Here is a 24841-nt window from a genome sequence, read left to right as displayed (position 1 = left end):
ACTTTTTGTCTCTCTTAGGTGGAATTTCTTTCAGAGCGTATAAGTGAGCTTGAGAAGGATTTGGTTGTGAGAGAGGAAGGGTTTGGACAACTAACACTACAGCTGGAGCTCAAAAACCGAGAAAGCAGAGCTACAGAAGATCAGCTCCATGCACACATCACGCACCTGCAGGTAAGGCTGTGGTCTCAGTGTAGTCTGGCAATCCTATTGTGATAGGATGGCCAGCATGTTGACATTCTTGGAAACTTTTTATTTATAGCACAACTTTCATTGAATAGTGTAGGGCATTTAGTTGATGATTGTCTGGATATTAAAAACCAGCTGAACCTCATTGTGTGTCCTTCAGGAGACTGTGGACGCTTTGACAAGGCGATTAGAAGAGGGCAGCGATGAATCCATCCTTCAGCTGCCTTCTGCCCTTCTGGAGGAGAAGAATCTGGAGATCGACCACTTAAACCAGCAGATCCTCCAGCTGCAGCAGGAGCTTGATATGACCAATGATAATAAGGTAAAACAAGCACGTCCACGTATGTTTTTGATCTCCCCAAATCTCTTATTCAGAAGTACGAAAAGAAACATTTAATGGAACTGTAAGAATCATAACACCTTATTTTCCGGACTATAAGTTGCACTTTTTTCATAGTTTGGCTGGTCCTGCGACTTATAGTCAGTTGCGACTTATTTATCAAAATTAATTTGACATGAACAAAGAGAAATGAACTAAGACAAATGAACCAAGAGAAAACATTACTGTCTAGAGGGCGCTCTATGCTGCTCAGTAGTGATGCGCCCCGCACATCGGGGACATCACTGAAGCTACGTAGCTACTTAGACCTTCGTATCGTAATCCTATCAATATAGGCTATAGGTAATTGCACTATGATGGTTCGTTCGTGAACAAATCTTTTAGGTGAACGAATCGTTCTCGTTTACGTAATCCATTGAACATGGAAAGTAAAAGACTACTTTCTCGTTCAATGGACTTCCTCCCACAGCAGCGCGTGAGCGCGGCGCTATTAGCAGCGCATGCACAGCTCGTGAACAGCTCTATGAAATGTTTCATTCTGTCAAAAAGAGTTACTCAAGATGTGACCGAGCATGTGACTTGTTGAATGTAGGGAACGAATACGATCTTCTAGTAGGTGAAAGAGTTGAATGAACTGATACTCGTTCTTGAATTAAATTAATAATAGTATACAGGGTCAGTTAGCCATCATGTAAATCTCGATCAGCAATCAGCAGATACAAAGCGCAGTTATTGGTGCACATACGCTTGTTTTCATATTTGGAAAACAGAACATAACTCCACGTTTAATCCCTGATAAAACCTTGTGCTTTGTTAATCTGAACAATTTATTTAGACTATTTATTTAATGCGATCATGAACATACTAATGTAAAAATCAGTTTTTGTCACAAGTAAATACGTTCGTTGACTTAAGACATGACACATAATACACTCTTTTTCGCCAACTGCTGGCGTATTTGTGTAATATGAAGAAATGGTCACTGAACGAATCATTGAATGAAACCCTTAATCTTACTGATTAAGTCTTCTGCGGAGGCAGGGATTAACCACACTATTACGTAACAAAGTGGTACATTCCACAAACTGTCTTTTTGGCAGATTTGCTTCAATATAATTTGCTACGAGAAAGTTTTGCGTTCTGAAACTTACAGGATGTTTTTGTTGTAAAATAACCACCATATGTCAAAAGATCAATGGAATTTTGATTGCTCAGTTCATGACCTCTTTAAAATCCCATCTATATTATTGAGGAAGATTGGAATGCACTTTATAAGGAAATTAGATCTAAAGTTTAGTGCTTAGCTGAAGTCAATTCTGTAATTTGTTTTGGCTGATTAAGTGTGCTGCTGATTTGTAACAATTTCTCATTATTGTTTTCAGACACTAGAGGAAAAGCAAGCTGAGATTGAAGAGCTGCGCTCTCTGGTCGAAAGTCTTCGTTGTGATCAGGAACGTTTACGGCAGGCAAAGGAAGAAGAGACTGAGCAGCTCCATGAAGTTATTAACAAGCTTCAAGAGGAGTTAAGCCAGCTTGACCCCAACCATCATGAAGTCAGTGACCACAACACTGACAGCCCGGAGTCATCGGACTTCCCTTGGACCCCTCATCCTAACCAGCAGAGGGTCCCCGAGGAAAGCCTGTGCCAGGAGCTCAGCAGCCACACGCTGCAATCGTCCCGCGCTCGCTTGCAGGAGTTACAGATCGAGCTGGAGCAAGCAGCTGGAGAGAAGGACTCCCTTCAGAGACTGTTGCTCTCCCAAGAGGAACAGTATGGAACCCAGATGGAGACACTCGGCCGGAGTCTCGGCGAGGAAAGGGGGAAGGTGGTCGTGTTGGAACAGGAGGCAATTGAGCTGAAACTCCAGCTAGAAGAGAAGCGGACCGAAGCTGAGAGATTGGCAGCTCGTGTTGAAGTGTTGGAAAATACAGAGCAAGCTCATCAGTCCAGGCTTCGAGCGTCTGCGCTTCAGTTGAGAATGGTGGAGGAGAGAAGAGACGAGGTCCAACAGGAGCTTGGCAGGCTGCAGGAGGAGGTGAAGAACCAGTGTGCTGAGAACAAGCTTCTGGAAAACCAAATCTCCAAACTGCAAAGGAAAGAAGAGGAGTATCAGAATGAACTTGCCTCTTTACGGTCCAAACTTGAAGAGTTTGAGGAGAACATCAGAGTAAGCAAAGTCACCATCATTGCCTTGGAGACCAGCAAAAAAGAACTGCTCATTGAGAGAGAGGCTCTGAGAAAACGGGAGGGATGCCTCCAGGAGGAAATGGAGAGTTTGAAACAGGAAGTAACATCAAAGACAAATTGCATAAAAGAACTATGTGAGCAACAGGAGGAAACTGTGGCTAAACAAGTTGAAGCTCAGAAAGAAGTATTGGTAAGTACTATATATGTATGTATGCAGGGGCGTAGCAAGCTTTTCAAAAGTGTGGGGGATGGATGTGGTTTGTTTATAAACAATAAAAATGATGAACACATTGACAGAGGGGTACAAAATGCAGGGCTTAAAGTTCTCTGGCACTGTGCGGAATTTCTGGCTTGCAGCGTTTGGCTGGGAAAAAAATAATCCTACATTAAAAAAAAAAAAAAATCAGAAAAGGGGAGAAAAAAAACGCAAAATCAGAAAAGGAGAGAAAAAACGCCCACACAAAGCTTTTTCTCTGGTGGTATAAATAATGTAACAATTTACTGTTTTTAAACATTAAAATAATATACACTTTAATTTCATAGTTCTTCAACAGGTATGCAAAAAATATCCCAATAATAGCAATTAGCATTAGTCTAAAAAACGAAATATAATACCAAAAACACTCGACATGTCAACAAAACGATTAACAGAACATCTTCCCAAACACATATCAAGCTTATTAAAATACCTCTAAAGCATAAACACTCATTCAAAGTACCTGGAAAAGGGAGATGTAAATAACCATAAGTTCCCGCCTCCTCAGCACGAGCTGACCGATAACACCCCAAGAGAGGCGGGACTTAAGGCAGAAAAGCCAATCATCAGCCGATCACACTCAAAGCCGGTGTCAAGTTTGAGAGGGGGGGGGGGGGGGAGGCAGCCGCGGCGAGCGCAGACACAGAGCGGTCAGAGAAACGGAGGAACGACTTTAGTAAGGCGTTTGTGCAAAACTGCGGAAAAACTGCAGAAAATGTGCGGGTGTCGAACCCTCTCAACCCTCTCACCCCACATCCCCCACGGGTGCGACGCCCCTGTATGTATGTATGTATGTATGTATGTATGTAGTTTTCATTTCTTATTGTAGTGGAATTTGAGCAACAGACTTGGGCTATAAACGTGACCCTTTATATGAACTGTGATGTAAACAGTGAGTTATTTGGGAAGTTGCCTCAAGGTTTCATGCATTACTGTAATTAGTCGCTGATCAACCATGTTGTGTGTGCGTTCTGGGACGTATCTGTAAATACAGAAGAAAAAAAGGGGAGGGACAAGACTAGAATGATTTAGTCTGACATTAGAGAACAGCTCACACAGGAAGTAAATTTACAGAAAGAGGAAGTCCGTCTGAATTCTTTTAAACCGTTTACTTTTAAAGCTTAATCTACAATTGATTAGTCATGAGGTAAAGTGGAGAGCTGCACCGTTTATATTTTCTGTGTTTTACAGTACAATGGAGTAGTATTTTAGCAAATAACATTTATTTCTTAGACCTTTCTAGTGGAAAGTCTATTTCTGTTTTGATTGAGCAGGAGGAGGAACTCTGATCGCTTTTACATGTAATAGCTGTATCATGTCATCTTTGGATTGTTTGGGGTTCACTGATTAGCTGGGAATAGTTTAGATCTTGTGTCATGCATTTTTACGGGTGACTTGCTGCATATTTGAGCTTGTTCTTCCTGCTCTTACATCCGAGCATGACCTTAGCTAAAAACAAGGTTTTGTAAATGCTGATATTACACATTTTGTGTCTGTGGTGTAAAGAACTGACATTGAGTGTTTGTTTTTGCAGACATGTGCTGAAGAGACCTTGGCTAAAGCTGAGACTGCTTTACGTGAGAGAGAAGAGCAGCTGATCCACCTGAGGGCGGAGCATGATGCTCTAAGGGCGGAGCTGGCAGCTGTGAAGGAGGGGCTTAGTACCAGCACAGAGAGAGCAGAAAAGCTAAAGGAAGAGGGACAGGTATGTGGATTAGTTCTTATATTGATACACATACTGTATCTTGTGACTTGTCTGTTAAATTATTTCTTGGGGCAATCATGAATTATAAAGTAAATGAAGTCAATGCAATACAAATTCAATACAATGGTATATTCAAATAATTCTCATCAATATTAAAATTATTTTGCGTCTCTATTTTTCTTTTTCTTTTTTTTTTGGTGTGGCTTGTGTAATAAAAAATAAAAAAAGAATTTCAAATTTAAAAAAGTGGTAACATTCAAACCTTTTGAAATGTTTTAAAATTCACTCATTAATGAAGAGTTGCTGCTGATTAGATACAGTATGATTTTATCTAATTATCTAAAAGGTTATTTGGGTCCAAATGAACCCAGAATGCGTTTTTTTTTTTTTTTTTTTTTTTATACAGATTTAATACATTATTAGGGTTAACAGAATAAGTAATTCCATTGAGTAAAAGCACCACTCACATTTTTATCAGAAATGTGAAAATTAAATTTGATCTTTAACCATCAGACGAAAGATCGTGCGTTGGCTGATCTTGAGGTCCATAACCAGCACCTAAAGGCGGAGCTGCGGAGTCTGCAGGATGACCTGGCTGTGCAAGAAGAAGAGTTGGCCTATCAGCAGCGGGAGCTAGAGCAGCTCCAACAGCGTCGCAACCTGCAGGACCACCATCCTAAACACGGCCACCGCTTTCTTGAAGGCCTTTCTCGTGACCCATCCCTCTCAGCTTCCCTATCTTCCCCAGAGGTCCTTCGTCGGTTGGACTGTAGTGAAGAGCGCCCCTCTCGTCTACAGGTATCTCACCTCTCAGAGCTCAGTGTGCTCCACAACACCAGCCTGGAGCTCCACAGCAAGCCTTCACCTATGGAGCGGGACAAAGAGAGACCACACGCCAGACAAACTTTTACTCCACCTTCAGAGGAAGTCCCACCCAGCACACACTCTGCATCCCTATGCTCACTTACTGTGTCTGAACACCTTTCTGTGCTCGAATCGCTGGATGCAGATAAGGTAAGCATGCATTTGACTTTTTCCCAAAGAAAAGCTCCAATGCTAAATGGTAACAACCCCCCCCCCCCCATTTGGCCCACCACAAAACTATTTTTTTATTGGCAATCCTTTTTTCTGTGCGTGTTAAATAGGACTGGGTGATATGGCCAGAAGTAGTATATAATATTGACATTACAATATTCATTTGACACCATTTAAAAGCAAGGAAATGCATTACATGTTTGTTAGACCTTTTTATTTATTTTTTTAGGCCCACATGTTAATCCCTTTTTGTTTTTGTCTGGTTTCTGTCCTTTTGGGAAATTTATCACCATTTTATCAGACACAATTTTTGAATTCATACATCGTTCATTCATAAATCTCTTAAAATCAAATAAAAATAACACTTTACCACCCAACGTTTGCACCCTTTTGTTTTTGTCCTAACAGCACTGCACATTAGAAGTATACTATATACATAAAAACATGGATGAAAAATGGTCCTGGTTGTGTGGTAGTGGAAATATAAATAGGAGATTTCTGTAATTTTTTCAAATTAATGAATGTTTATTTTGCTGGTTTCTCATGAAGTAGTGATTCATCACCCACAAAGTTTGACTGCACCTTTAGTAAATAGTTTATCTATTAGATCTGAAAATTCTCTCACTTTGGATCTTCATGATTTTTTTGCTGTATTTGTAGAAAATGCCCTAAACAAATTGCAATAGTTAGAATTGTTGTCACATGTTATTGGTTCTCTGTTAAAATCATTATTGGCATTAATGGTGTATCGGTTATGTGTTAAGGTTGATGAATTGGACAATTCAGATGTGACACCATCTCGGTCTCCACTTGGTTCCACCTCTCCTGTGTCTGTGCCGGAGTGGGTCAGTGATGGATACGGCAGCAGTGAGTAGTGTACTTATGCAGTCTCTCTGATACAGAAATGCAAGCGTGCATATGTTTAATAAGGGATCATTTCCCTTGTTAGATATCTTAATGTGTTGTTTGTTTGTAGATGTGAGCTCAGAGTTGGAAGCCATGCTGAAACTTGAGTTGGAGAATACGGAGCGTTTAGATGCTCATTTTGTAGAGTATCTGCGCTGCAGAGGAATGTCGCCTGCTGAAAACCCAGATAGCGCTGCAGGCAGTATGCATGAGAGACACGAGGCCCTCACACCTGAGTTACAGGTAAACCGAATTATAACACTGTCCTCACTCATACATTAAGAAATTATTGATTGTGATTTATATAATTTGTATCATTCATAGGGTATGTTGAAGCGTGTCTACCAGGAAAGCTGCAGAATCCTGTCTTTATCCCATCGCCCTGCCCCATCTGGCCAGTCCCGCCCAGATTCTGAACCTGCCCCACCCCCCGCCTGGCAGAAGGAGAGACGGGCCTTACAGGAGACCATCCTATCTCTCAGAGAGCTGCTCTGCAGAATGGCTGACAGGGAACCCACGGTGAGGCTCATCTCTGCATTGCTTACGATGATGGTTGATGGTTTGCATTAGCATGTGTACAATCAAACCGTTCACCTGCATTTTTAATTTTGTGTTTTTGTTGCGTATGCATTTGAAGACTGATAAGGGGGATGTGGACTGGAGGCGTGAGCTATTTCAGGTGGTCCGCAGTGTGTTTGACAGTGAAAGGGAGTGGCTTCACACTCAGCTTCAAGCTTTCACGGCAACCACTACTCAGATGGACCTCACCTCTTTGCTGGATCAGTTAAAGAAACTGTTTCAGAAGCAGGTGCTGAGCAGCTCACCTTGTTATGCTGATATTTCCGTATTAAATGCATTAAAGTGCTTTTGTTATTCATTAACTGTTCTCTTTCAGGAGGAGCAGCAGTGGAAGTCTCTGGAGCAGCTGTTTAATGCTGACCGTCACAGTCTGTTGGCTGAGGTGCGCAGCCTGCATGCGCAGCTGCATGCAAGCACCCAGCAGAGCCAGGAACAGCTACGGCAGCTGCAGGATTCCCTGCACATTGCAAAAGAACAGGGCTTGGAAGCGCAACATCAGCTGCGTAGAAGTGGTATGTTCTTCACAATTCGATTAAGGATTAAACAATTACAGCAAGTATTAAAAAGCCAACAAAAACCCTCCAAAAGCAGATTTTAACTTTGTGCACTGTTTAGCTGAAGAGCTGGAGTTGCGGCTGCAACAGGAACAGACAGTGTCACATGATCTGCGCACCACTCTGGAAGCTGAGAAAAGTAGGGGATTGGAGCGGCAGAGGCAGTTAGAGGCGGAGCTTAAGGCTGTGTCAGTGCTGAAGGCGGAGCTAGAGGAGACCAGGCTACAGCTTCAGTCTGCCTACAAAAATCTAGATGAATTGAAGAGCCAAATTCAAAAGCTCAGGTACAACAAACATGTATGCACACCCTTTGAATATGCTAAACGTTGTTACTTTGAATTTTTTTTTAAAAATGTATCTTTGTCTTTAAGGCAACAGTTGGAAAATGTTGAGGCTGAACATCGAGACTGTCTACAGGCATTGGAGAAAGAGCAGGCTAGAGTACAGGAACTGCAGGAGGACCTCCAGCAACAGCGACTCATCGACCAGCGCGCAGTTGAGCAAAACCACCAAACACAGGAGGTAAAACACCGTTTTGATGCACTAACCTTATATTGGTGACTGTTGTTCGGGTTTAATAATCTTACCAATATGTGGTGGCTCTTTTTGTTGTGTGTGTTTTGTCATTGCAGCATTAGAATTGTTTTGGTCACCGACAACTGAGTAAATGATTCAGTCACACTAGAATTTAAGCATGCAAAATTCCTGTGGGCATATTGCGATAGCTCCTACATGACATCACACTCTGTAGCATCTTTTTCAAAAACATAAATTCAAAATCTAAAAAAGGACTGTTTACTGCAATGTTGTAAACATCCAGCTTCTGTTAATTCAGCCAAGAAGTTCCACTGGGATGTATCTGTCTCTTATATCGACCATCATGTAAAATCAATTTGCAAGTCAGAGTTCACATACATTCTACTAAATAATAGTAATATTTCTAGCACAATGCCTTTATGTAAAAATTATCTTATTTTGACGGGTTGCCGTGAATACCTTCAAATTGACACTGGTTTTACTCAAACGAAACCGTAAAATGCTTGTGAAGTGACTCAGAACAGTTCTGGTGATGATGTTTATGTATTTATGTCCTCATTGAGATGGCAGATGCTGAAATTACTGCAAGTGTCACGCGTTTCAGTCTATGTAGTAAACAAAACCGCACGTCTCTGCCATTCATTCATTCACACAGAGACAGGCAAAACCTATATAAGTCGCACTGGACTATAAGTCGCATTTATTTAGAACAGAGAGAAAACATTACCGTCTACAGCTGCGAGAGGGTGCCCTATGTTTTCAGTGTAGACTACAGGAACACTGAGCAGCATAGAGCGCCCTCTCGCGGCTGTAGACGGTAATGTTTTCTCTTGGTTCTTTTCTCTTGGTTCATGTCAAATTAATTTTGATAACTAAGTCGCACCTGACTTAAACTGACTTATAGTCCGGAAAATATGGTACTAAACTAACTTAATTTAGTTATGTGGTGATTATTGACCCTAATTACAATGTAATAATCCTTTTTCTTTTTTCTTTAAACAGTCTCTGCACCAAGCTTTGAATGAGCAAGCATCCCATGTCAGTCAGCTGAACTCCGCACTGGAACAGGAGCGCATCACATCCAGTAACCTGCGCTCCGAGCTCCAGATTGAGCAGTCTCGTTGTGAGGCCCTGTTGACCAAGGAGCACGAACGCACCGAACTTGCGCTTTCCCGCCTGGAGGAGGAACGCTCCCGATCAGCAGAGCTCTCAGATTTGCTCTCTCGCCAAGCCCAGGAGCACACGCGCCGTTTAGAGGAGGAAGCTCGCAGACAGGAAGCAGCCAGTGCCCATGACCGAAAGTTTATTCAGGACCTACGGGCTCAGTTGGAACAGGAGAGGCGTCAGGGGGAGGACCTGGCAACCATGCTGGAACGTCTGCAAGGACAGGTGCTGGAAGGGAAGCGCAGGCAAGCGGAGCAGGCGGAGCAGGAGTCACACAAGGAGCAGGAGGAAGTGAGGAGGCTCCGTGCAGCTCTGGAGGGCCTGCAGACTCAGAAAACAGAGGTCGGACGCACCCTAGAGGCGGAGCGAGAGAGAGCAGCTCAGTTACAAACGGAGTTGGATGTGATGAAGGAAAAGATGAGAGTGGTGAAAGAGAGGGAGAGAGTGAGGGAGGAACAGATGGAGAGGCAGAGGAAACAGGAGCAGGTGGAAAAGGAGCGACGACAGGAACGCACCAATGAGAAACTGGTGAAGAAAAAGATTAATCTTCTTAAAGGGATAGTTCACCCAATAATGACGGTTCTGTCATAATTTACTCATCCTCATTATTCCAAATATATAAGACCCAAAACCTAAATTAGATCAGTTCATCAGAGCAATTTGTATTTTAATGGGTCAGAAACTGCTCCGGTTTCAAAGAATGTCCTATTTTGTTTCGAATATTAACCAGTCCCATGGGCTTGAAATTAAATTAGGGTTAATAAACAAATAAGTTTTCACTTTTGGATGAACTAACCCTTTAAATTGATATGTACATGAGCATTATAATGTAGATTTAGAGCACTGAAGTTGTATGATAAATTGTCTCAGTTGGAGTTGGAGGTGTTGCGTCAGAAGGACCAGCAGCAGTTGAGGCAGCTGCAGCAGACGCTGGCTGACCTGGAGCAGAAAGAGAAGCAGCTCGCGTCAGACCGCCTGCAGAGAGACACACACTCCAGTGGCCTGACCTGGGGTCAGAGCGCACTCACAAACATCCCTCAGGTAATATTCTGCAGCCAGAAGTTTTAAATGGGTATTATGTTTTTTTTTTTTACATGTACTCTTAAATTACAAACCCAAACCTAACCCCCAAAATGCTGCTTTTGTTTTACAAGCAAATATACCCAGACCTACTGATTCTCAAAAGCTTTCACTTAGATGAAAGTGTTAGTACAGATGTCGAATGATTGGTATGACATTTAAAAATAAAGAAAAATAGGTTTTGTTCTACTTTGTGAGTACAGCATACCTAAGAAAGCCTACATGCTAAAGGGATAATTCACCCAAAAATGAGGCAGTGTCTATTTACCCACCCCCATGTCATTGCAAAACTGATTGACTGATTAAAAACTGATATTTTGAAGGATTTTGATTACCAAGTAGTTTCAGTTCTCAGGGACTTCTGTTGTGTTTTTGTATACAAATTGTGCAACCCTTTAGACAAGCAAAGCAAACCTGGAGGTTTTTTTAAACTGCAGATCTCAGGAATCACAATTGTGCTTTTCCCCAAACTGATTTGGATCCTATAATGTAATGTGATTAATCTTCTGCTCAATAGGATTCTACCTCATCCTCTCCTTCACTAATGGAACGTTTGCTGAAGGAGAACGCCAAGTTCTCAGAGTGTCTCGCTGCTCTGAGTGAGGAGAAGATCTCCCTCAAACACACTATATCCTGTTTGGAGAGAGACCTGCAAAGCCTGAAACGCCAGGAGCAGGTAAGATCATTTTCAGTTGGTTTATTTTTTTATTTTTATGATCCTTTTTTGAAAGTGAACCTTTTTTTAATATCAATCAAGACCTAAAGCAACCAGTAAATCCACTTGAAAAATGTTTGCATGAAAATTTTGTATAAACAAGTAATCATAACAAAAGTAATAATAATATACGGCTGTAATATACAGATCTAGCATGGACACATTACTATTAATGATAAAAAGGATAATGAAAGAAAATATATATATAAAGAAAAAGGAGAGATAAATCTTTATCATTTGAATGCATGTAAATTTCAAAGTATAGTAAATAGTTTTTGATGCTTCATGTAGATTTGTTTGTGTGTGTTTGTCTGTCCGTCAGGTGAATTCTTCTGCTGTTACGGACCAGTGCATGTCATCAGAGAAGCTGACCTGGCAGAAGGAAAAAGCAACTCTTCAGGCTGCGCTGCGTAGAGCGGAGACTGAACTGTCTAAAGTCACTGGTAGCAATGAAAACAGACCGACCTATGACCTCTCCAACAACAAGGTTCGCTGGATTACAGTTTCACAATGTATAATATGTCCTTTTCTTTTAATTCTTTGATGTACAGTGTTTGGTCTTGACCGAAAATGTGTACTTGAAGTACCATTCTGAGATTTGAACTTATTTCAATAATTTAAGAACACATTCACTGTTCTCTGATGTTGGCTAATGGTCAGAAATTATGAATGTATATATTTTTAAATATACACTTATAATTTAATTATTATTTTCCATCAACTCAACCCCCCCCCGTAGTTCCCATACAAAGCCGGTTAAGGAAACCCCAGAGCTGTTAAGGAGTCTTGTATAAGCATCGCATGCTGCTTCAAAAAAATAAAATGTAAAAGTCCATTGTAAAGCGTTTTAGTTTGTTTGAACTACTTGCTTTATGAACCTGTTCCTGTAGGTGCAGCGACTTTATGAGAGATACCTGCGAGCGGAGAGTTACAGGAAGTCTCTGGTTTATCAGAAGCGTTATCTGCTGTTGCTGCTGGGAGGGTTTCAAGAGTGTGAACAGGCTACTCTTGCGCTCATCGCGCGTATGGGTGCGCGGCCGACGTTGAGCCAATCGCAGGTCTCCAGGCCTCTAAACCGCTTCAGAACATCTGTCAGAGTAGTCATCGCTATCTCAAGGTAAGACAACTGGCTATGCAGCATGATTAGCATAGCATTTTGAAAATACTGGCTTGTAACTGTTTTAAGTTTAGACATGTTTTTATTTGAATTTGAGACTTTTTTTTTTTTTTTTACTTAATTCTGGGTGGTTACTTAGTTTCTTATTGCTTTTTAGATTAAAGTTCCTCACCAGGAAATGGCAGAGAGCTACAAGGAAAATCTCAGTAGGCAGTGCCACAGTGCGTGGAACAGGACCGAGCACAGGTAAGTGTGTAAATCACATGATCTAGTTCAGCTTGCACACTTGATTTGGTAGTTCTACGGGTGATTTGAATCCTTAGCCATTTACGTGCTGTCTTAGTTACTGTTCTGAGGACTGAAGTGCTGAGGCCTCAGCAGTCTGGAGTTGCGTTCAACTCTCCACCCACCCGTGATCATGCCTTGGCTCAAAGGGGCGTGGCCTCGTCTCTGGTGCCGCCAATCAAATCACCCTTCAGACTGAATCACAGGTGAAAAGAATTCTTACTTCTCAAACAGGTGTATGGAGTGTTGATCTAGCCCCCCCTTTTAGTCAGTGTTTTTAAAAACAACAGATTTAATAACTTAACTTCCCCTCTTTTCTCTTCTTATACCATATTCCAAGAATGTACACAAGTCCAGTGTTGGGAGCAGCTGAACGCTCCTTCAGCTCTACCCAAGATCAAGAACGTTCCCTTACAGAGTATATCCAGCATCTGGAGACTGTCCAGCAGCGTCTGGGAGCCGCTTGTCCAGGTAGGATGAGGCCGGCCAGAACTTTGATAAGTTTTTAGTGTCACTTTTGATCAGTTTAATGTCTTTGCTGAATATAATTAATTTATATTATAAAAAACACTGCACACTGTGTGTAAAGTGACTGCAGGTAAGACAGATGCAGGACTGATATTTCTAATCATTTTGTTTGTGTATATATATATTTTTTTCCCACAGGTTCCCCATCAGTGCTTCCATACGCCAGAAAATCTGATCGATGAAGGAAGAATTCTGATCATTAGTGTGCCAGTCTGTTTAAATTAGTTGTTTTTTTACATTCATACATTTTTATTTGCTTTTTTTTAATGCTTTATCATTTTAGCTGAAACAATGTCACCAATAACGTGTTTTTAATTTTTTTGTTTACAAAGTTTGAATGGTCTGTAATTGTTCAGTTTATATTTTTTTACATGTTGTCCACAATAAGCATATATTAAAGCATTTGCACTTGTATATGTGTTTTTTTTTTTTTTTTTTTATGGATGCCACAGTTTAAATGCACATGGTAGGACATGTTTTGTAAAAATGTTTTTTATTATTTTTTTATAGACAGGATTTCTATGAAAATAAATACATTTCTTAATTCAATAAATATTTTAGTCTAAATGTATTTTTGGTTTCCGTCATTTCAATTATATATGTGTGGGTGTGTGTGTATATACATACATGCATGCATGCATACATACATACATACATACATACACTGTATAGTTCACCCAAAAATGAAACTTTTTCTGGTGCTGATTGACTTCCATAGTGGGGTTTTTCCCCCACTCTGTGAAAGTCAATGGGGTTCAACAACTTTGGTACCCAAGGTTTTTTTTTATTTTATTTATTTATTTATTTATTTTAAAGAAAGAAATTCGTACAGGTTAAGCCTACGGCCTCTGGCTGGGAAAGGGCCCCTGGGAAGAAAACCATGGGTTTAATATAAAACAAAAATAGGAATTTAATAACATATTGCATGTGTTGTCTATGTTACACTTTTGTCATTTTTGCTTTCATTTTAGAGTCAAGATTACATTTCTTAGTATTAAAGACTTAAAAGAGTTCCTAAAATGCAAAATGTGTAGTTGATTTTATTTTTTTGTAGAAGATCTCTGCACCGTATGATCCACTACAATATTCTGAATCGGTCGTTTCACATTTGTGCACATTTTATGTACTTCAAGTTCTGACATATTCTAAAGTAGCTTCTGCTCATTAGATTAACTGATGGAAAATAAATAGTTTTACCTTTCTAACAGAAGACCGAAAATAAGGAATGGCAAATAAATCTAGATTTAAAGGAAAACACCGGATAAATTAGTAGTACATTTTTGAAAGGCTTGAAATTAAGAGTCTTGAGTAGTTTAGTAGTTTATCAACTGTTAAATGCAATGTAATGCCCGTTAGTGGATGATGTTAGCGTTATGGTGGGATTTAGATGAAGGAAAAAAAAGTTCTCAAATTGGAAATAGGAGTTGCCATTCGAAAATAAGGAAATAATCCAAGTGTTAAAATATATTATTGTATTTTAAATACAATACATGGCTGCCAAACACAACGTCTGCGTGAAACATAATAATGCGGCCACATCTGCGCATGCGCTGAAATTGTGTTGTAAATTAGATTTGTTCTTTTGTGCAGTTCACTTGTAAACGAATATGTGAATCGGAATGCAAAGTTAAGAGTTTATAAAAACATCGTTTCAGATTCTGAAATTGGATTGGGTTCATCAGAATGGAAGAAAATCATCGTTCTCTGCCACTTTGCGTGCTGCTGCAGTTCAGCTCAGCTCCCAGCGTTTAATGGTAGTCATACTTCACTTTTCGTGAGCCCACCTAAGGAATTATATATTTATGTAGTTTCAAAATTGTCGGATATATTGATCAAATGAAGATGCGGAGTGACGCAAAATTAAGCCCGGATAGCTCAGTCGGTAGAGCATCAGACTTTTAATCTGAGGGTCCAGGGTTCAAGTCCCTGTTCGGGCGATTCGTTTTACTTAGCTTTTGCGATCTAAAAATGTGCGGTGTATGTGTAATGTTGTGTAGTCTGTTCATTTTCAACTCTAATTCACAAACTAATAAAACATAAAAATTATTGTAGTTAGCTTTGAATTTGTTTTAGGAGTTCTACACAAACTATTAAATACATTTTATTAATGAATTGGACCTTTACAAAATGTAAATATACAACACAGTCTAGACAACTTAAAACAAGACATGGAAAATGCACAGCTGCAGTTGATAGATTAGTTAAGGTCACAGAAGCATTATAAAGGTCAAGGGTCATGCAGAATTTGCACCTTGAACACTTTCTAAGCACAATGTATGTGTGAGATATGAGAAATGCTGTCAGTTTATCTGAAATAAAATATATACATTTTGCCATTTTATGCAGTGATGGTCTATGAATGAGATCCAAGATCTTTGCAGTCACACAAACTACACAAAGGTTTGTTTACTCCCCTTTTAGTTGTTAAGGGTTTGAGGATGGAAGGTGCAGCAGTCTGCAGTCACCCAATAAGTGTCATGCACTTTCTGTGCAAATTCAGTGCTAAAAACAAACCGGTCCTGAGATATATGAAATATGTTTTACATAACCCCATTCATTCTCATAGACGTTTTATTCACTTTAGCCATGGTAAATAAACTGAAAATGTAAGTAGAAAAAAAAAACATTTTCATCCCAGAAATATACAACTTACTTTAAAACTGCATGTTAATAAAAACAAGTCTGATTTGCCCACTGCATTGGAGTCTTCCTTTGGATATGAATAAAGTGCATTCTTATTTGATGTTGTGCAAATAATATAAATTAAGAGAGCATGCATAATTTTTTACAGTACCAGGCTTGAATGATCTTCAGTGGTTTTTTTCCACCTCCCAGAAATCTGTTTGACAAAATCTATTTTTCCAAAGCTTAAAGTTCATAATGGCACATTGCATATTATAAATATTTCTTCCTTTAATCGAAATGACTCAAAGCTGCTCAAAAATACTAAGCACAAATATCCTACATCAACACCAAGAATTACTTCTCGACAAGAACGGAAATGTCAGGGTCAGCTGAACACAATCCTATTAGGAAGTTTACTCGAAGGACTTGGGGACGGTTTCTGTCAAACAGACTTTCCTGTTCACAATGAAGTATTTTACAGAACCAGTTTTGCAGCTTCTCTAAGGTGGATCGATATGTGAGAACTATGAATAATTGAGTGACTTTGATGTAGTTCATTTGTATCATTCCCTCAGAAGCTCAAACCATTACAATGCATCTCAAAATTTGTCATGATGCCACTCTGTGACATACAATAAACTAGGACTCGAGTTTTGTCCACGAGTATACTTTTGTCAGTGTCCAAAAGTAAGTGGATGCTGTGAGTCTCACTTGAGTACTTCCTCTACGATACACCTGTTAAGTCACCTAAAAACAGACCAGAACACAGAAATGGTTATTAGGAATCAAGCACATATCACCGTTGCTTCATATTTACCACTTGCATGTTGTACCTTATGAATTTGTGGTGGTAGCTCATCCTCAGACCCCTCCTCGGGCACTGGGTCATGATGTCTGCCCATTTGGTTCTCCTCAGACCAGCCGCCCATAGGCATACGAGGAGTTCTCTGGGCCCGAAAGCTTCCAGAAACAGGATCTACAGGAGACAGAATGTGTCACACCCATTTAAAGACTAAGGGAGGGGTGGCACCTTTACATTCTTATGAATTACAAACAGATATTTATAGTACCTGAGGCTCCGCCGTAGCGCTGTTGGCTGCCGCTCGGCTGTGCTGGCCCCTCCCTGTGTGAAGTGGTTGGGAAAGTACTGGACCGGGGGAAGTTGCGGGCTGCTTCTATGTCCTCACTGACACTCTCACTGCTCTCGTCACTCTCCTGTCTGTGCCAGGTGTGTCGAGACACCTCACCTCGCGACTGCTGCTTGTGCATCTACACATACATTAGATAGAGTTTTTAATATTCAGGAGCAGACTAGAGACTGACCTCTTTCAACACATTGTTGGTTAAAAGGCTGATTTGGACCAGACAGTCACAGAAAAGCTGCCAAGATGCCCCACATTCGTGGAAAGTATAGGTAATGATATTCTTGCCATGTGTTGATCACGACAGTCTCCCATTCTTGGATCAGTGCATGTGCATTCACTGATTCCATAATTCTGTAATATAAAGTTTTGTTTCTATCATCTGTTCATGTGGTGCTTTACCTCATGCATGTAAAGGGCATGAATGCTCATCTCTGTGGAGGCATACTCTGATAGGACCATACTGGTCAGCTGGCCTTCCCAGGCACTACTGCCAGAGCTGATGGTACGGGCATCAGTGCTAGATGAGGACGATCCAAGAGTTGAGAAGGAAAAAAATAAATAAAAAGAACAAATTAATGATATGGAATAGTTTTAATATTGGCAAGGACATTTTAAAATGAGTCTAGCTGTAAAGATGCAAAGACAAATATGTTGCTGTGGATATTACTTTTTTTTTTTTTTTATAAAGTATAGTGGCTGCAATTAAAATATATGAAAAAAAATTAATAAAGTGAAATATTCTCATTTATTCTATACATACATTTATTTAATTTATTTCTATGATTTCAAAGCTGTTTTCAAGTAGCCATTACTCCAGTCTTCAATGTCACCCTTCTAAAATCATTTGGTGCTTAAGTAACATTTCTTAATATTGTCAATGTTGAAAACAGTTGTGCTGCTTAATGTTTGTGAAACTGTGATGCATTGTTTTCAGGATTCTTTGATGACGGCATTTATCTGAAATAGAAATCTTTGTTGTTTTGTTTGCTTTTAACTTTGTTTTAATGTTAATGAACACTCCTTCATCCCAATGAGAATGCATGTGCCCACAGCTAATTCTAGTATCATTCTCAAAATCAATTAAAATGCAATAGATATATATATATAAAGCTGAAAAATATAAATTTTAATGTGACATATGAAAAAATATTTTATAACAACATCATATACTGTATAAGTATATTCAATGAATTATTTTAATGAATGTGTTAAGCTTTTATTCAGTCATTACCCTGAGCCTGTCATCGCTCGTCCAGCCACCACAGCTGGATGATCAGGTCGTGGCAGTCTGGCAGATGGGTAGCTGCCCCGCAGGTGTAGACTCGTGCTGACAGGAGAGATGGAATAGAGGGCGGATGCCCCCTCACTCACTCCAATGGACAAAGGATGGATGGAGCCCTCTCGACCCAGATGCAGCGAGGCCAAGGAAGGGGGTCCCATCAGGAGATTTGCAATAAGACTGCGAGGCTGAAATGAAACAACATCCAAAACCAAACCTCTATTTAAAAAGAAATTTGTTCTCTTTGTAATTATATTATATCTAACCTTAAAAGTGCATTTTCTACTTGGTTCACCTTTCATTCATATCTTTTAGAACCCAGTCTAATATTTTAATATAATAGCAATTATTACTATTCCAATTATTGATCAGATTTGCCATTAGAATATATCATATTATATGTAGTAATCTGGATGGATGGATGTTGGCAGCTCAGTCATGTGGATACCTCTGAATCAGACTGCAGTGAATGGGTTGAGGTAAATTCAGGATTCTCTGCTATGATTCCCTGCTGTCCTGCGGCGGCCTCACGGTGCACCTTCTCTTTCAGATGGCTGATGAAATGCGTGCTCTCCCGAGGGGGCTGCCAGTGTGGATTTGTGATAGCGAAGTGCATGAGTGACAGTTCAGTCTTCCCATCTTCTGCCTGCTGATAGATAGAGGCCTCCGTTTTCCCAGCAGACATCCACTATAGTGGACCAAAACAGGACATCAGAGTCAACAATAAAGGGAGAACTAGGTAGATAGATAAAAATAATTTTGGGGAAAAAGATTTTCCGTCCTTACCGCAGGGTGACCATGTTGACGGACATCCATCTGTGCAAAAGAGCAAGTATCACCCACTCCAACCACATCCACAGTAAAGTTTCGGAAAAAATCTATGATCTCTAGAGATTTACGCCGCAAGCAAAAAATAAGAATGAAGGGAGTGATCACAGGACTCAACAGCTCCTCGAGAATAAACACCTATAAGAACAGACCAAAAGACAATCAACATTAAATTCTGTTACAGGAATGCATGTTATTGATTGTATTGTCAATGGATAATCCACTTTCGACCTCTTAATATAAAAACAAAACTGAAACTGCAGATGGGACTTGGGAATTCCCAAAAACATTTGCACTATTTATATGGTGCATGCCATTATTATCATCAAAATCCTGTTTTGATTCTGTAATGCATTGTGTCTTGTGTATCAAAACTTGGTGGTCCTTTTTATTTTATGTTAACTTTGAAAAATGTTTAATATAGTTTTGGTTTTCTGATTCTCATTTTTATTTAATGTAATGGAAATGTTATATTAGATTTCATCAACAACAATAATAATAATAATATATTTGTGTTGGGTACACAAAGAAGTATTTCTTAAAGGGTAAGTTCGCCCAAAAATGAAAATTATGTCATTAATAACTCACCCTTATGCTGTTCCAAACATGTAAGGCCTCCTTTTATCTTTGGAACACAGAGAGCTCTCAGTCCCTCCATTGAAGCTGTGTGTACGATATACTGTCCATGTCCAGAAAGGTAAGAAAAACATCAGAGTAGTCCATGTGACATCAGAGGGTCCGTTGGAATTTTTGGAGCATCGAAAATACATTTTGGTCCAAAAATAGCCAAAAACGATGACTTCATTCAGCATTGTCTTCTCTTCCGTGTCTGTGTGAGAGAGAGTTCAAATCAAAGCAGCTGGATTTCCGGTTTGCAAACGAATCATTCAGTTCACCAAATCGAACTGAATCGTTTTAAACGGTTCGCATCTCTAATACGCATTAATCCTCAAATGACTTAAGCTGTTAACTTTTTTTAATGTGGCTGACACTCCCTCTGAGTTCAAACAAACCAATATCCCGGAGTAATTCATGTACTCAAACAGTACATTGACTGAACTGCTGTGATGAACACCGAGCCGAGCCAGATAACGAACAATAGACTGACTCGTTCACGAGTGAAGAACCGGTTGCATCGGTGTTCGGATCACCAGTAGTTCTTTCGGACAGTTCGATTCAATAAACCGGTTGAAGAAAACGGTTCACCGGTTCTTTTGCGCTCGACGTAATGGCGTCATTGGCAATGATTGCCCTTGATTCAAGCCTTCGGTTTACCCGCACCCATAACACTAGCACAGAATCAGTTCAGAATCAATCACCAAAAGAATCAGTTCAGTTCAGACGCTCTGTGTGTCGGTCTGCTTCACGCTGAATCACACATGCTCAGTATCATCAGCTCCTCGGTTCACGAATCGGACACGTCTGACAGAAACGGTTCTTCACTCGTGAACGAGTCAGTCTATTGTTCGTTATCTGGTTCGGCTCGGTGTTCATCACAGCAGTTCAGTCAATGTACTGTTTGAGTACATGAATTACTCCGGGATATTGGTTTGTTTGAACTCAGAGGGAGTGTCAGCCACATTAAAAAAAGTTAACAGCTTAAGCCATTTGTGGATTAATGCGTATTAGAGATGCGAACCGTTTAAAACGATTCAGTTCGATTTGGTGAACTGAATGATTCGTTCGCGAACCGGAAATCCAGCTGCTTTGATTTGAACTCTTTCTCACACAGACACGGAAGAGAAGACAATGCTGAATGAAGTCGTCGTTTTTGCTATTTTTGGACCAAAATGTATTTTCGATGCTTCAAAAAATTCCAACTGACCCTCTGATGTCACATGGACTACTTTGATGATGTTTTTCTTACCTTTCTGGACATGGACAGTATACCGTACACACAGCTTCAATGGAGGGACTGAGAGCTCTCGGACTAAATCTAAAATATCTTAAACTGTGTTCCGAAGATAAAAGGAGGCCTTACATGTTTGGAACAGCATAAGGGTGAGTTATTAATGACATAATTTTCATTTTTGGGCGAACTAACCCTTTAAGTTACTGCTTTACTTACAGCCTTGTACTGAAAGAGCTGTGCGAACTCGTCTCTGGTCTCATAGCGGTGAGCATTACCCTGCCAATGATCAGGCATGTAATGGATAAATGCCAAGATCACTTTTAGCAGCTGCTCCGGGCAGTACACCATATGCTTGTCTGGGATAAAAGACCTAGGGCAAACGAGGATGAAAGAATGAGCACCAAACAGTTCAGAGTTAAGACTCAAACTGGACAACAAATATCCAAAGACTCAATTCTAGTGATCTGTTTTATCTTTGTCACACCTGCAGATTGTGATGCAGACCCCAAGCAATGTAATACTGCTGAGCACGTGTTCGACCGCCAATACATCTTCATCATAAATGGTCAAAGCAATCAAAACTGCTAGTATGGAGCCTGCAAAGAATGCCACATTCTTGGCCACCACTGTCAGTAATGGGGACATGAAGCAGTTCATGTACTTCGAGGAGGCCTTGTAGCCCTTGCTGAGGCGTGACATCAGCTCATGGTCTAGTTCATTGAAGTGTCGGAGGTAAAAACGGCCATACAGGGACCAACATCGAGCACCCAGACTTCCCGGCTCCCGCTTGATCAACTCAGTGTAGCTGAAGAACGCATACAGAATCTGCCAAATCAGGATAACTGGACACAAGAGAAGGTTGGCAATTCCAATCCACAAGATCCTTGAGCTCAGACGATCCGCTAGCTCCAAACGGTTCCCTCCACGTCTGTACTCTGGCTTCAGACTCCACTCGTTTTCAAAAAGGGATCCAGGGCCCCAGAAGAAAATCAACTCAAAGTTATACTTGAGGCCACGAGTATAAAAAATAGTGTTGCCCAGCAGAGGCAAGCGAAAACGCACGGGTAGGAGTGACTTATTGACCATCGCGACCATGTAGTTTTTAAAACGCAGTATGCGGTGGTAGATGTCAAGCTCTGTCAGTTCTTTTTTGTGGATGCAAATCTGGTGCTCCTTCTGTATCTCAATAATCCTTGCCTGCACCTCCTGCCAGGTGAAATAAGGAATGTCCGCCTGCAAAAGAGAGAGGGCTTATTAAACGGTTAAAAATGTACCTTTGCTCTGAAAAATTATCAGTAGTTTGAGTGGCTTACAGGCTTTAAAAACACATAAGAACTAAGAAAAATAGTGTATGCTTTCCTCCGCTGAACCCAAACGTTTTAGTAAATGTGCTACAATGTGTTAGCAGAAAAGCTCACCATGGTCATTTTTAGGGCGTTGATGTAAAACGATCTGATCTCCCAGTAGCAACAGATGTTGTAGATAAACTTGATGAGACGGTGGAGCCAAAAGACCCCTGATATGATAAGGATGAAGATGACAAAAACATTGTCACGGATCCTAAAACAAATGTTAACAAAAGACAGTTTGTGTTATGATGGATCACACTGTAATAGTTAGAAGCAATAACATCAAAGCCACATCATTAATTACTTTTAATATAGCAAATATACCTAGCACTGCACACATCCACTGGAAGAAATGCATCAGGGAGAGTAACCTTTGAGGAATCAGTGTGATTAACAAACTTGTTGGCAAAGAGGATGTCATAGTCCACACAATTAGCCAGGAACACTGTGAATGCCACCACAAACACCAGTTGCCTGGAATAATAATGGGAAAAGTACATGAATTTGATCACAGATTCATTGTTTACAGACACTTTTAATAAGCATTATCATATTACACTATCATGTTTAATGAAGGATATAGCAAATTATTTGATACTTACACAAGCTCAAATATTTCTCCCAGCAGCATACACGTGAATCCATTCTTCTGGTGTAGACTATAGACTTACTGAATGTTAAGGAAAATATAAAGACTTATGTTGACTGTAATCACTATATTGATGTAAATATACTTGATCTAACTTGCTCTATTTAAAAAAACAATTTAACTCAAAATCAAGCAATTCATTTCAGTGCTCAAAGGATATTCTCTGGAAGAAAAGGTCCAGATTTTCAATGTGGTGCCATGGAGCTGCAATAAATAAGTAAATTGATAAATTTTATGACAAAATTACGTGGAAAATTTAAGAGTAAGGTTAAAGGTAAAAAGCATGCTGCTTATCCATTGCTCATTTAAGGTAAACGTGCCCAAAGAATAAAAGCATATGGCTCTGACATACAATAGGCACCCATTCTATGTGTGATCTTACATTTGGATCCCTCTGGAACATGTACCAGCAGATTCTCTTCTCCGGGAGGGGAGTCGCTGTAGGACGCCTCCAGGCGCTGGTACTCTGTATCAAAGTGGGCCATCCCGCTGTCAGCCTCCAAATCACCTTGTCACACACTATCCCTTCTGCTGCCTTTAGATTAAAATTACTTCATATTAGGAACCCACTGGGTGTGATACAAAACAAGATAGAGTTGTTGTTTAAATTGTGTTAAGACCTTAATAAAGACATTTAAATAATATGCATAAACATGACAAATTGTAGTTCAAAATGGTATTTAAAAAAATACCCAGCACACAAAAACATGTCAGGACAGTCCACTAGCGACCTCATTGCGCAACCCACGCTCATAAGAAACGTGGACATGACTCACGTCATAAGAACCCGATAACATACTTACCTAAAACAATTCAAACAATTTCAAGCCCCTCGAATTTGTTGCCATTACGTTAGTAGTTTTTAAACAAATGTTTTACCAGTTTGGCTGGCTTTGTCAAATGCTAGTCTCTGAGAAACAAACAATGCTACCTTGAAGGAACGTGTCTGCATTTAAACTTAAAACTGCTATTAGAAGATTATTAATTCTTACCTTGAACCTCCCGCCATTTCATTTATGAAACCAAAAGGTCCTCGGACCAATTATGCTCTTCGTCATTAGATGAAACAGCAAAAACATAAGATACAGTCAGTCTTTTCTTGAAAAAGACAAAAACACAGAGCACAGTCGCGTTGGTTCCTTTTTAAGTCTTCTATATTGTCAGTACATGGCCTTTAATACTCAAAATAATGAATGTCTATTACAGTCGCTGGCAGTGGTACCCAGTTATTTATGTCAACAAGCCTGAGGAAAATATGAAATGCGCGTCACATTGAGAAACACCTACCAACAAACAGGCTGTTCGTATTCATAAAAAAGTTTTGAATTAAATCTTACCTCATTCGAATATAAGGAGCAGTGGTTTATGATTCACACTCTGTCATAAATGCCAAACTGTCTCTTTTGTTTTCCCTTTTGAGACATTTTTGGTTTCGATTCATGACGCACGGTACAGAGAGGCCGCGTCCACTGTTTGCTGTCCAATCAGAGGCTGGTTTTGCGTGTGAACGAGCCAATGGCATCAGGAGGCGGGTCTTCATTCTCTGCAGTGCAAAAGTGGGCGTTTATCACTTTGTGGGTGTTTTCAAACTGCTGGGTGTTTCTAAATCATGCAATCTAAATGATCCCCTTCCCCCAACGCGAACCCTAAAACTTAACGACACTATGACGTCAGCCAACCAGGTATCATGGTGTAAAAACACCCTTATCTGGTAACTCCCATTACTTTCCTGCAGAGACCTATAACTTGGTAAAAGCTGCACACGACATCCATTCCAAAAGCATTCAGATGCTGAATTAACCAGTATACACAGAAAGTTGTAAATTTGCCTGAATATTAAAATCACTCTGTGGGTTAAATAGTAAACACTGATTAATCATAGTTGGCTGTATGTTACAGGACAGCAAATTAAAGCCATTTACATAATGTTTTGATAGAA

The 24841-nt window shown here is 40.1% G+C and overlaps 2 protein-coding genes and 1 non-coding gene across 8 annotated transcripts in view; 2 read left to right on the top strand and 1 right to left on the bottom strand.

Annotated features, from left to right (window-relative positions):
• Positions 1–13742, top strand: part of LOC128016204 (pericentrin) — a 39041-nt gene extending 25299 nt beyond the window's left edge. For all 4 annotated transcript variants that reach the window (XM_052600681.1, XM_052600682.1, XM_052600685.1 and 1 more), the window contains 21 exons: positions 19–171; positions 347–508; positions 1909–2904; positions 4505–4675; positions 5189–5689; positions 6475–6577; positions 6687–6859; positions 6941–7135; positions 7254–7424; positions 7512–7707; positions 7811–8033; positions 8121–8271; positions 9289–9978; positions 10321–10491; positions 11048–11206; positions 11568–11732; positions 12136–12362; positions 12520–12608; positions 12706–12853; positions 12988–13118; positions 13314–13742. In XM_052600681.1, the coding sequence (XP_052456641.1) occupies positions 19–171; positions 347–508; positions 1909–2904; positions 4505–4675; positions 5189–5689; positions 6475–6577; positions 6687–6859; positions 6941–7135; positions 7254–7424; positions 7512–7707; positions 7811–8033; positions 8121–8271; positions 9289–9978; positions 10321–10491; positions 11048–11206; positions 11568–11732; positions 12136–12362; positions 12520–12608; positions 12706–12853; positions 12988–13118; positions 13314–13357 (5019 nt within the window). In that variant the 3' untranslated portion in view covers positions 13358–13742. The remainder of the gene's footprint in view (positions 1–18; positions 172–346; positions 509–1908; positions 2905–4504; positions 4676–5188; positions 5690–6474; positions 6578–6686; positions 6860–6940; positions 7136–7253; positions 7425–7511; positions 7708–7810; positions 8034–8120; positions 8272–9288; positions 9979–10320; positions 10492–11047; positions 11207–11567; positions 11733–12135; positions 12363–12519; positions 12609–12705; positions 12854–12987; positions 13119–13313) is intronic.
• Positions 13743–15039: 1297 nt separating this feature from the next.
• Positions 15040–15112, top strand: trnak-uuu (transfer RNA lysine (anticodon UUU)). The gene has a single exon. It is a non-coding gene; the product is annotated as a tRNA-Lys (tRNA).
• A 148-nt stretch (positions 15113–15260) lies between these two features.
• LOC128016205 (autophagy-related protein 9A) lies at positions 15261–24378 on the bottom strand. 3 transcript variants are annotated; one of them, XM_052600687.1, is made up of 16 exons: positions 24240–24378; positions 23895–23951; positions 23285–23437; positions 23064–23106; positions 22856–22921; positions 22578–22727; positions 22323–22464; positions 21389–22137; positions 21121–21274; positions 19011–19190; positions 18673–18912; positions 18177–18412; positions 17345–17462; positions 16871–17069; positions 16634–16776; positions 15261–16547 (listed from the first exon to the last, which is right to left on the bottom strand). In XM_052600687.1, the coding sequence occupies exons 3-16, from the start codon at positions 23385–23387 to the stop codon at positions 16539–16541; spliced, it is 2532 nt and encodes an 843-aa protein (XP_052456647.1). In that variant the 5' UTR covers positions 23388–23437; positions 23895–23951; positions 24240–24378; the 3' UTR covers positions 15261–16538. The 3 variants fall into 3 exon arrangements, with proteins under 3 accessions (XP_052456647.1, XP_052456648.1, XP_052456646.1); XM_052600688.1 differs by having other exon boundaries at positions 23895–24000; positions 24240–24372; XM_052600686.1 differs by having other exon boundaries at positions 23895–24146; positions 24240–24362.
• Positions 24379–24841: the final 463 nt, after the last annotated feature.

Source organism: Carassius gibelio, chromosome A6 (genome assembly GCF_023724105.1).
Source record: "Carassius gibelio isolate Cgi1373 ecotype wild population from Czech Republic chromosome A6, carGib1.2-hapl.c, whole genome shotgun sequence".
In the NCBI taxonomy this organism is placed as follows: domain Eukaryota; kingdom Metazoa; phylum Chordata; class Actinopteri; order Cypriniformes; family Cyprinidae; genus Carassius; species Carassius gibelio.
This window is presented reverse-complemented; position numbering and strand designations above follow the sequence as displayed.

What these genes read in the sequence shown, in the direction of transcription:
- LOC128016205 (XM_052600687.1), bottom strand. Translation starts at nt 23,387, where the DNA reads ATGGCCCACTTTGATACAGAGTACCAGCGCCTGGAGGCGTCCTACAGC. An exon ending in GTGGATGTGTGCAGTGCTAG is followed by an intron (nt 22,465 to 22,577) that starts GTATATTTGCTA and finishes CATTTGTTTTAG; the next exon opens with GATCCGTGACAATGTTTTTG. An exon ending in GTCAACATGGTCACCCTGCG is followed by an intron (nt 18,913 to 19,010) that starts GTAAGGACGGAA and finishes GGTCCACTATAG; the next exon opens with TGGATGTCTGCTGGGAAAAC.